At 38.7% G+C, this 12,662-nt stretch overlaps 1 protein-coding gene across 9 annotated transcripts in view; it reads right to left on the reverse strand.

The window, feature by feature from the left end:
• LOC148394952 (leucine-rich repeat and fibronectin type III domain-containing protein 1-like protein) overlaps positions 1 to 12,662 on the reverse strand; it is a 108,371-nt gene that overhangs the window by 39,594 nt on the left and 56,115 nt on the right. For 8 of the 9 annotated variants that reach the window (XM_088380950.1, XM_088380951.1, XM_088380953.1 and 5 more), the window contains 6 exons: positions 4,430 to 4,646; positions 4,160 to 4,311; positions 3,113 to 3,366; positions 2,732 to 2,975; positions 2,474 to 2,631; positions 1,918 to 2,304 (listed from right to left, as the gene is read on the reverse strand). In XM_088380950.1, the coding sequence (XP_088237076.1) occupies positions 1,918 to 2,304; positions 2,474 to 2,631; positions 2,732 to 2,975; positions 3,113 to 3,366; positions 4,160 to 4,311; positions 4,430 to 4,628 (1,394 nt within the window). In that variant the 5' untranslated portion in view covers positions 4,629 to 4,646. The remainder of the gene's footprint in view (positions 1 to 1,917; positions 2,305 to 2,473; positions 2,632 to 2,731; positions 2,976 to 3,112; positions 3,367 to 4,159; positions 4,312 to 4,429; positions 4,647 to 12,662) is intronic. The other variant, XM_088380956.1, reaches the window with a different exon arrangement.

The following is a 12,662-nucleotide window of genomic DNA, read 5'->3' on the forward strand; positions in this document are numbered from 1 at the left end:
TCTGTTGGCCTCATCAAGCCGCAATTTTCAATTTGCGCTGGAGCGGTTTGCAGTCAAGTGTGAAACGGTTGGGATGAAAATCAACACTCCCAAATCTGAGACCCTGGTACTCAGTCGGAAAAGGGTGGGAAGTGCTCTTTCTAGGTCGGAAATGAGAATGAACAAAAACAAGATTAAATGATTTTGAGATGGAAGAGATTATATCATGATGTGTGTCTGGATTTGTTTCAACACAAAAAAACTGCACTGGAAGAGTTTCTGTTTTGCGCACCAATCCAGTATACTATTTCCATGTTTTCCTTGTACCATGTACCCTTTCGTTCTGTGCCCTATATTTTCGTCACACTTCTTTTGTCAAAGTAAAGTGCCTCAGCCCTGCTAATGGATATTGACCAAAGACAGACAGGACGCTGGAAGAACTACACAAGCATGCACATGCACTTATTGTGCATTGCTTTTGATTTTATTCTCCAAAAAGGCTATGCAGTGACACATCCTGTAATGGACTCTCATAGGTTATGAGCATGATATTAAGATAAATCACAAAGATAGCCATGAAATGAATTTAGACTTTAAGGGGAAAAAAAAATCACACATACCGTATTTTCCGGACTATAAGGCGCACCTAAAAACCCGCAATTATCTCAAAAGCCGACAGTGCGCCTTATTGTTCGGTGCGTCTTATATTTGGACCAAATTCCTAAATTTAAACTGGCCCGAAGCATTGTGTCATGAAATCAATCATAAGTGGCCCGCTGAAGACTATGAATCATCAATTAAAACGAATATGGATCATTATTTTGTGATTATAAAGTAATTTGTTGCGTCTGAAGTTGAAATAAAAAAGATCAAATGGAGAATGATTTGATTTGGATTAAAAATCTGACATGATGCATTAATGGTGCGCCTTATAGTCCGGTGCGCCTTATACAAGGACAAAGTTTTAAAATGGGCCATTCATTGAAGGTGTGCCTTATAGTCCGGTGCGCCTTATAGTCCGGAAAATCCGGTACTTTCCATAGGATAGGATCCTATTCACTCGTGGTTATCAGCATTTAAAGTAAATACACAAATAATAACCAACTATTTTTTTAATGATTAATGATCATGTTGGTTAGTGTTTTTGTGTGTGTGAGAACGATGCACAATGTTAGTAAAAAACAGGATTTTTTCTGGGCCATATTTTTTGTCATTTTTTGTATATTGTTTAGTTTCCTGCTGACAATGGAAAGAGTAAAGCTGGAAAGATCACTTTTATACAGGATAGAAACATGCATACCCCTACCTAAATGTGTGCCCACTCACTACATTCACACCAAAATACAGATAACTTTCCATTTGTGGTCTAACCTGACATTGCCCATGTGTTGCTATGGAAACCTGTGAGTATGTCTCAGTACCAAAAACTAACAAGGCTTTTCCAGGATTTCTAAAACATCTGTTAAATGAGAAGCTCTGCTGTGTTCAAAGTAAATATTAATGTAAGTAAAATGAAGTTAAAATGAAGTTAAAATGCCAAAGAAATTAAATAAGTACACATAAAACATAATCTGTAATACTGACAATTAAAAAAAAAAATCAAGAAAATTAACATTATAGTAACTTGTCACCCTTCTCAAATTTAGCTTGCTATATTATCTATAGCAATGTTCCACTGCAGAACTCTTCATATTTTCAGTTGATTAGACATTTGATCTTGCATGACTGGCTAATCTCCATGTGTATCATCTATCATCTGCTCTCACCACAAGGCAGCAGCAGAACAGAACAGCCGTGATTATCAAACAAGCAAATGCGCACAGAAACTCAGCAGCACATATGCAGACACTTAAGAGATTTTTCTAACATGCGTAAAGATTGCTTGTGCGGGGAAACATTTGTACTTAAATAACAATTTAGACATGTAGACAGACCAACCTGTACACCAGTGTGTCATCCCCTGAGCTGTTGTATTGGACCTGGAACATCCTGACGCCTGACATTGTTGTCTGACTGCTCCATCTAATGAGGGCAGAGTTTCCTGTCAGCTCCACCAAGGAAACCCTGCGATCTCCTGTTCTGGTCTCGTTGTTAGGCATCAAGACCTTTGATGAGGTTAGGATGTCAGAAGGAGCTGGTTCTCTGGTCTCTGATGGGTCTCTGCTACGACTTGTGCTGTTTGCCAGATGGGGCATTGGCGTTACAACCAGTTCCACTCTTCCTGTGGATTCACCGGCCGCATTAGAGGCAATACAGGTGAAGTTCCCCGCATCTTTGAGAGAGGTAACATTGATATCCAAGCTTCCATTTGGGAAAACCAAGGTTCTGAAAGAAATCACAAATATTAAAATTTTACTTTTTTAAATATTTAACCCTGAAAACCACAGTTGGACATTTGGTTGCAATATCTGCCATGACGGAATTCTGAATTGAAGTCTTAGTCCAGACATCTCCATATTTCCATCTTGCATAATTTAGTAAATATAGTATATACCTTGTGCCATTCGAGATTAGTCGGCCTTCAGGACTGATCCAATGGACTTCTGGTTCTGGATCCCCATTTGCTTTACATTTGAGACTGGCATGCTGGCCCTCCATAGTCAGAGTCTGAGGTGACTTGCGGGTTAATACTGGCGGATCACAAATAAATTCCTAAGAGAAGAAAGCATACATTTAAATCACCTGTTCAATGTCCTCCCTTTTAGCTTTTTAAATTTTCATACATATGTATACGTACAAAATAAAATCTCACCTCTTCAGGTATTGTCCAGAAGTATTTGGCACTAAGGTCTGGAGGTGAAGCACACGTCTCCAAGTCATCTTCTCGGGTTAACCTCCTCAACCACAGAAGTTCACAATTGCAATGGAGAGGGTTTCCACCAAAACTCAGAACTAAGGATGACAGGGGGCTTCCTCTGGATTTTGCATAAACTGGGATTCTCAGGAACAGAGGGTCAGGAGGAATTTTTTTCAGTTTGTTGGATGTCATATCAAGCCTGTGAAATTAAAGTGAACACCCTTAAAACTGCTGGGTTAAAAATTAGACCGACCTAGGAGGTTGATCCAACTTTGGGTTGTTTTGCAAAAAAATAACAAACATTGTTGAGTTGTTTTGAACAAAAACTGGGATTACCTGGCAAGTTTGTGTAGGTTGGTGAAAACTCCTTGAGGAACATTTTCAATAAGGTTATGATCCATATTTAAGGTATTGACGTTTGTTAGGCGTCCAATAGTGTCCCAAGGAACATTAGCAAGATTATTATAGCTGAGGTCCAAGTCCTCCAGTGTGGACAGGAAGTCATCAAAAGCATGGGGAGATATGAAGTGGAGCTGGTTATTGGCTAGAATTAGATGGCGAAGGTTGGTGAGGCCTTTGAAATGATCATCCTAAATGAAGCAAAAATAAATAAATACCTACATGAATAAAATGTCTTTAATATCAAACACATCTTCAAAATAATACTAGACTGAGTGGATTTAACTGATTTAGCAAAGCCCTCAATTTGCTTGTTCCTGCCTTAGGGCTTAATACTGATCCTCCTTTAATGCTGACTTCACAACTAAGACTGTGGTAACTTAAAACAAACTTGTTCGAACTCCATCAAGCATGAACATTCTTTTTTTAACATTGGCTTCAGTCCATTTGCAGGTAAACACTGATTTGGTTCACTTCTGCTCAAATGTGAAAGCTACACTGACCATCAGTCAAATGACAAAAATATCACTCCATCCATCAATTTTCTATACCATTCAATAATGTTTTAGGTGAGCAGGAGTCTATCCTAGCTGCATCCGAGTGAGAGGTGTTTTACATCCAATATCGCCACCAGCCAATTGCAGGGGAAACTTTATAGACAATCAACCATTCATACTCATATTCAGACCTAGAGGGTAATGAACCTTACAGTACATGCATATTTTAGGAATGCGAGGCGAAGCCCGAGTACTCGGAGAAAGCACAAAGAAAACATATATGTTAACTCCACACCGTTGCAAAGGGAGCTTGGATTTGAATCCCCAACCTTCGAGTTGGATGCATTAACCAAAATCAAAGTGCAAACTAAAATTAGTTGGTGGGTCACCTTTGGACTAAATTTAACCAATTGTATGTATGTGACTTCAATATCCAAAATATAAATGTAATAATTCAAAACAGAATCAACCTATGCTGTCCGTTTACCTTAATAACAGTTAACCTATTTGAGTCTAAATGGAGGGCTCTAAGTCGCCGCAGGTCACTGAAAGCTGAAGGGAGTATCTGACTGATGGTGTTTCTGGACAAGGTCAGATGCAACAAGCTGGTCATGTTTGCAAAGTCCTTCCTCCGGACAGCTGGAAAAGAGCAGACACAAAATTAGTACCTACAATGGCTGAAACCCTTGAAAGAAATTTGTTTATAATTGCTTGTAAGGAAATATTTGTGGAGTGACTTCACAGGTTGCCACACTACCTGTGATGAAGTTCTCTTGAAGCCGAAGCTCCACGGTACGTCGGTCTATAGCAACAGGAACAAATAGCAAGCCTGTCTTAGAGCAGAGAATAGCGAGCGATGGCGACAGACTCTGGCACATACAACGTTTCGGACAATGTTGTCCCTTGCATGCTGCCGCCAGCAACAGCAAAGACAACCACAGCCGTTCCATCATCATCCACCAGAAACAAGGCCACTGGAAGAAAGAATGAGATAAGGATACAGAAGTTTATGTTAATAAAAGTAATATAAAACATGGTAGTTTAATGTACATAATACTTTACTTAGTCACATAGTCAATGGCTTTGGATTTCCAGTGAAAAAATTAAGTGATATAGAAAGTAGATGAATGGAAACTACAAAGTACTGTGTGGGATGGCGTGGGCTCATTATACTGTGAAAGTCTAAGTGTAGCTTGTTTGAGAATTTGGTAACTGTGCTACCCATCATTCGGCATTCCTGCACAATTGCATAATTTGAAGGGAATGAAGAGAGTCGTTTCCATTGGACGGTAAACAAGTCTGCTGTGTTCCCTCCCACATTGGCACACCATGATGCGCCTGACACAGTTTGACTGTGTTTTTCGTTACTGTGGACTTACACTGGACCCTTTCACTTTACGTTTTCTATGTAAATGAATTGTACAGTGTGCGGCATGAGGAAGTATGGATCGCTGTCCAAGTGATGTCTGATAACAGCTTTGGGTAGCTAGTTATGTGACAATTTCTATTTTTGCCCTAACTTGAAAATTGTGATGTGTGGGCCCAGACTACATGATGCTGCACAGTTTGAATGCTTGGCTAATAAAGGACATTGAATGTCAGTTCTGTGGGAGGCTTTTCTTCCACATTTCAATAGTCTTGGTGTTTTAATCCAAGTGTTATACACAAAGGTTAACTTTTAATAGACTTCAGTTTAAGAAATAAAAGTTATCAATGTTCACTGATATAACTTGAAAATGACAAGACCACAATTTGTCAACAAAACATTCATATTACAAACCACAAAGCTTCAGAGGGAATGCCCTTTAGAGAGAAGAGAAAATCTATTGAGTTCTATATTTACAGACAAGCACAGTGCACGGACAAAGCCTAGTTATGTTCTAGGGCTTATGTTTTACTACATCTTGAACAACGTGTACTGAATCGAGCTACAATGAAATCTCAATGCTACCAAGGCATTCTGAATCAAAAATGTGCCAAATGTCAGAACAGCAGGTGATGAGTCAGCAAGATATTCTCAACTTGTCCTCTATGAGCGTTGATCAAAATCTGACTAAACATCTGTGGAATGAGCTGTAGTGTAGAGAAGGCACCAATTCACCTGGGGACAGTCATCTGTTGACCAGTAGTTGCAAAAGTCTCATTGAAAGTTAAAGAAATTCTATCATTGAAATCATTGCTTCAAAAGTGCAAACAAAATATGAAGTACCATCATTTTTTTTTCTCATGAATTGGTTTTAATTCTGTTGGATCAGAATTCAAAAGCAATGCCCATGCCCACTTGCATTATATCATATATTTTCAGTTAACGTTGTCGATGCCAACAATTTGGCTTGTGGTGTATTGTAAATAGGAGTTATTGAGTATTGGATTTAATTTATTCTCTACATTCAGTATTCTATAACCTTAGTTACGATTAAATTCTTGGTTGGAAAATGAGAGCATGTACAAGGGTTTTGGGGTGTCTGCCTTCTGGTTTGCCTTGAGCTTACCTACTTTGCATCGCGCAATGCAGATAAATAGACGTACACACTGTATACACCATCTTTCATATCATTAAGTTCACAAAATAAAAATATATGGTTGTAGAAGACCGATATGCATGGTTGCATTTAGTGTTGAAGCAAATTAAATATGTTGTCTTTGTCCCTTAATCATCCATCCAATGTCATCCATTATGGGTAATGTCTTGGTGAAGATATAAAAAGATATGGAGCAGAAATTGAAAACACCACAGACAATGGCAGAAACTGGATGAGTAATGGTTGAAGACAATGGCAATGGCGTTTAAAAAAAAAAAAAGTGATCCTACAGGGGTCGCCGTCAAAACCATTGGTGAAAGGAAAAAAAAAAAAACTTGGTGGAGGCCTGTATCTTAGCAACAGTCGATGACACATGGATGGTAACAGTGAGGAGGTGGGAAGAGTATGTGTTATGGTTGTGGGGGTGTTGTGAGTGCATGTATGAGGACTGTGAGAAAGTACAAGATTGGTCTGGAGATCTGACAAGTAATGAGTTGCATTGTCGTCATTGGGTGATAAGGGCGAACAGATTCCCCGTCGCGGAGAGTGCAACTACACCCATGTTGTGGAAAGCGTGCTATTCCACAACACAGTGGCATAGTGATCTTTTAGTTTATTTTTGTCCAAGAAGACTGGCCTCGCTCTGTCCGATCATCACCCTCACACACACGCAATAAATTCATTTTTACTCTGAAGACATTTGAACAAAGCTCTCAGTCTTGTAAATGTGTCATTTCCCTCAAATATATAGCCCTTAAATAAAAGACAAATTCACTGTGTATCTTGATGAATTTTAAAGTATAGATAGATAGATAGATAGATAGATAGATAGATAGATAGATAGATAGATAGATAGATAGATAGATAGATAGATAGATAGATAGATAGATAGATAGATAGATAGATAGATAGATAGATAGATAGATAGATAGATAGATAGATAGATAGATAGATAGATAGATAGATAGATAGATAGATAGATAGATACTTTATTGATCCCCAGGGGGAAATTCAGCAGCCAGCAGTTAGATACAAAAACACACAATTCAATGTGATGTGTTGACATTGTTTGAATACAATTCTGAGACTGGAAGGTTGTGGGTTCAAACCCCGGCCGGGTCATACCAAAGACTATAAAAATGGGACCCATTGCCTCCCTGCTTGGCACTCAGCATTAAGGGTTGGAATTGGGGGGTTAGATCACCAAATGATTCCCGAGCGCGGCACCGCTGCTGCTCACTGCTCCCCTCTCCCCCAGGGGATGGATCAAAATCACATGGGGATGGGTTAAATGCAGAGGACAAATTTCACCACACCCAGATGTGTGTGTGACGATGATCATTGGGACTTTAACTTTAACTTTAAATATTGTTTTTTCTTTCATCACTACTTTCCAAACAGTTAGATACTCACCAACCCGGCTCATACTTATGGGAATTTATACCATACTTACTTTATACTGATTCATTGACTTTATATAAAGTTATTTCATTTTTTTTAAAATGAGTCCAAACATTGACTGGCTGAGCCATTCACCGATAGACTGAAAAGGCTTTTGAAGTGGCGGATTTTGCTAAGGTTTATTTTCTGCTGAGAGTTTCATTTATCTTGGAATGAAATTACAAATTGAAAATTGTAGTGCCATGTTCATATTTTGGTTATTTTAACTCATTATATTTTTGCCAAGTCTCTCGTTATAACTTCTTTGTTGTGAAAAACCTGTTGAAACCTCATTTTAAAATGCACAATATGTCTGTTATGGTTTACCTTGATCCATAATTTACTATTGATTGAAAACACTAATATTACCATTGATTGCAAGGCAGTTGTACATTGCTAGTGGTGTTTTTCTTTACTTTCATGATTTTTATTTTATTTGACTAGCCCAGTTAAAACTTCATTTTTGTAATATTTTGGAAAAGTACTCCGGCCACTTGACATTTCAATTAAAATAATTTCATTCACTCCAAGGGACAGTTTTAGAGCGACAGGAATAGCACACATCCAGAATCATAGAAGAAACATAAAAATAACTAAATAAGTTATGAATGTGATCAAATGCACAGTTATCGGTAAATGCAAAGTGTGCCCGAAATAACTAGTCACCAATTCGTATAACATTATAATCCGTGTCCAGGAAAGGGCTGGTTAACAGAATGTGTGCTATGTGACTGTATTATACAGAGATAACATTTATTTAGTCCAGCTTACTGGGCTGATTTGAAGTCACAAAACAGATTTTTCCAGAATTATGTTCATGGATGTTGGTGTTTTTTGCTTTGTTTGTTCATAATCTTGGCTCAGAAAGCTATTATGTGGAGTAAGAGGTCATGGTTCTGGCACATTTCCTCTGCTATCCAAACCTCATACCAGCTGGGTGACCAAGCTGGCAGCTCTGATATACACACAAAATGGCACAAACAATTCCCCACATAAATGCACAGGGGCTGATAAACAAAGTTGTTCACACAAACCTTCACCTTGACTGTAAAAAATGCACAACTAGGAGCCTACAGAACCACAGAAATGCTTGTGTGGGGATAGCTTGTATTGCGTGACTCTTGTTGTTTCACTATGTACCTTTCAAAATAGTCAGCTCGCTTTTGTGCCATTTCCATCCAACACAGTTCTCAGTGCATCATCTTTCAAAAATAGTCCTGCCAGTACAGTACATAATGAGGTGATTCGAGCACACTGCAACAACACTTGTCAGTCCATGTTCTTTTGCAGGGGTCTCAATCCTTTTATCTTCTGTGAGCTACTTTTTCGTACCGAAAGTGCAAGAGAGCTGGGAATATTTATTGACATAGCTAATTTCCCCAGCAGATGAGATTAGTTTTCTTACATTATTTTTGTTGTTGCACATATCGCACATTAAATAAATGAGACTATGGGTCACATATTACGTCTGCAAATAACTTCAATTTCATCAATATCCAGTAGGGCCTTGAGATAATAGTAATTTTTAAGTAATCGATTTTTTTGCTTTGATTTGCAAGGGGAGGGAAAGGGAGGTTGTCTATGTTTCTAAATTAATGAATGTTGGTATACTGATGTCACAGTGTTGAAAGAGTTTTACAGTCCTCTCCTAGAGACACTTTTCATAAACTGCTGGCCGTTTTATTCACCACGGGAGTTCTCCTCGACCGCAATGGCGGCCGTTTCATGACACCACACGCACGTGCGATCGAAGCCAGGCAGCTGCTGGCTGACCAGGTAACAGACATGGAGAAAAAACTACCAAACTCATTGATCATTGTTTTGCGTGACCTCACACACGAACTCCCCAAATACAGACAGCACATAACGTGTCCCACCAGAGGGACACAGACACTGGACCATTGCTGCTTCGTAATAAAGGACGCATACCGCTGTGCCCCGTGCAGTTTGAGGACTCTCAGACCACTGTCTAGTTCATCTGATCACAAACTACAGGCAGAAATTAAAAACTTCTAAGCCTGTGGTGAGGACTGTGAGAAAATGGACAGCAGGACCTCCAAGCCTGCTTTGACTGCACTGATTGGGTGTTTTTGAAGCTGCAACTTCAGACCTGCATGAACTGCATGAACTCATCGATACTGTGACATCATACATCAGCTTTTGTGAGGACTTGTGTGTGTAGACTAAGACCTTCTGCACGTACAACAACAACAAACCGTGGTTTACACCAAACCTCAGGATGCAGCGCAAAGCCAAGGAGGAGGCCTACAGGAGTGGGGACTGTGACCTGTTCAGGCAGGCCAGGAACACACTGTCAAAATTCCCTGTTTGGCATGAAAAAACTTGGTCAATAAAGCTGATTCTGATTCTGATCTGAGGCTCCAAGCTGTTTATTGTGAGAACTTTTTAGTTTTGTTTTTTTTCACAAAATGAAATATTATAGAGTGCTACTTTTTCTTCATTGAAACATACACTACAACAAATTTTGTTGTTTACCATTTATTTTACTATTGCATTACCATTAATTTCAATGGAGATGAGTCTTAAGTTATGAATGTGATCACAAAACTAAACTCTATATCAAGGCCCCTCTGTGTATCAAAAAATAATTTAATCTTTAATAATTTTCAATAATTTTGTACACACATAGGGGCTTTTTGATACTTTTTGATAAAAAAAAAAAGCCTTCACAAAATCCCAAATATTTAGCTAAAAAAACAATACAAATAGACCTGAATGTAAATTAATTAAGGATTATTGTTAAAACCAATCATTTATTGCTATATGTGGTGGTCAGTTTTGATATTATCAGAGCACATCACACACAAAACTACAACAGTATCTTTATGTATGGGGTCTATAACAGATAAACAATCTTTTAAGATTCGAAAAATTGCTGTGTGTACCACGTGTTAGCTTCACTTTTTTTCTCCTGCATGCCACAAAATATTTGTTTTGTCTGTGTGCCAATGGGCAATCTCTACTTGTTTTCCTCAACACATGGTGATGTTATAAATACTAAACTGTTGGTGGTGCATGTTTAACCTACACACTGCTCTTGAAAAGCAGCAGAGTGCCCTGCGAAAGCCAAGTGGCAAAAGACTATAATAATAGTTTGGAAAATTCATGCGGAAAATTTAAATGGGCCTGTTACCTAGCTTGAAGGACTTCAGCTTTGGAGAGTGTCAAGGTTCAAGTGACACTGCGGACAAAATGTAAAAATGATAACTTGGTGTTGGAGGGATGCTTGTCTGCTTCCTGGCTACTCTCATGGTACTCTTGAGCAAGGGACTTTTGCCAACCTCACCAGCACTATTTGAATGCCAGTTTTCACCATGACATCACTTTCCATACCTGCATGCGTGAAATTTAATTCCACGTGGGTGGTGCGTAACAAAAAAATATATAGAGAGCAGAGTGTAAATTTAATTTCTCCTAGAGGGTATACAAGCAGTACATTTAATTATATTGAAATACATTAAATTAAATATCCCATAGCACCACATTTGTGGTTCTATTGGTGAGGAGGCCACAGTTTTATTATTTATTTATTTTATTTTTTACTGATTACCCCAGTGATTAAAGGGACGGTCAACCCCAAAATCTTCTTTGAAATTATGTTATTTGCAGCCTAACTAGTCAAAACACCGTGTTCTGATTAATGTTCTGATTGGGGTTGACTTCCTCTTTAATGAGTTATTGTCTTTGAGTCTAAATGTGGTTCAGCAAATGTAGTCATAAATTTTAAAATAACTAAATAACAATCAGGAAATATTTTGTATATCACAAATTTTGTCATCTTATGACATGGGCCCTGAATATTTTTTTAATTAAGAGGACAGTAACACCTAACTGAAATTTTTAGAAGGATTGGAAGAAAATGTAGTGGTGCACACTGTAAATTACAGTCCCCCCCCCAAAAAAAGTTAAAGTCCCAATGATCATCGTCACACACACATCTGTGTGTGGTGAAATTTGTCCTCTGCATTTAACCCATCTCCATGTGATTTTGATCCATCCCCTGGTGGAGAGGGGAGCAGTGAGCAGCAGCGGTGTTGCGCTCGGGAATCATTTAGTGGTTTAACGCCCACATCCAACCCTTAATGCTGAGTGCCAAGCAGGGAGGCAATGGGTCCCATTTTTATAGTCTTTAGTATGACCCGGCCGGGGTTTGAACCCACAACCTTCCAGCCTCAGGGCGGGCACTCTACTACTAGGCCACTGAGCTGGACAGAAGAGTTGAATTGCCAATGTCCAGTCAATTTTTTTGACTGGGCTATGTCATTCAAATGTTCTGTGTTCTTTGTGTTTTGTGCGCGTCTGTGTTTTTTTTTTTTCTTCTATATTGCTTTAAGGGCTACCACAGCTCAGGTTCATGACAGCTTTGAGTGAAATATTTTTCTAAAATGACATCAAGTAGAAGGAAAATCCCAGTCACCGAAGTCATCCCCGTCACCTAAATCATCCTTGTCACCTAATCCCAGCCATAACCTTTTCAAAATCTGCTGTGAAGAGAATGGTTGGAGAACAGAATAGCCAATTTCAAGAAAAGACAGATGACAGAATGTTTTTTTTGTTGTTGTTGTTGTTGAGTTGAGGTGCTTAGGAATTCAGAAGTTATTATTCAACTAGGCATGCTGTGGGATGAAAAAAAAAAGTTCTGTTATTAATAAAGATTAAGGATATTGGATTAGTTTTAGTTCGTATAGTTGCCTTTTTGTGGAATACTTGAGCCTCTAGTGCCTGGATTTTTGACCCCGGCTCTACAATGTAATCTTGAGTTTGCAGTTTTGTGTATTATGGGGCATAATAATCTGACAACTCATCATCACTTTGCATTGGTCCTTTCCATGGTCCCACTGCCTCTGATAGGAATTTAGTGGCATAGATTTACCAGGCGCAGACCAAACAGCCCTAACAGTTTGTGATGTTTGTGTAAGGAATAAGGAGATGTTGCAACACAAACAAACCATCTGAAACATCACAGGTTAAACCGCAACACACAAAATGAGGCATTTATGATGAGAC

The sequence above is a fragment of the Syngnathus floridae genome, chromosome 7 (genome assembly GCF_059516105.1).
Source record: "Syngnathus floridae isolate MCC-2025c chromosome 7, RoL_Sflo_1.0, whole genome shotgun sequence".
Lineage (NCBI taxonomy): Eukaryota > Metazoa > Chordata > Actinopteri > Syngnathiformes > Syngnathidae > Syngnathus > Syngnathus floridae.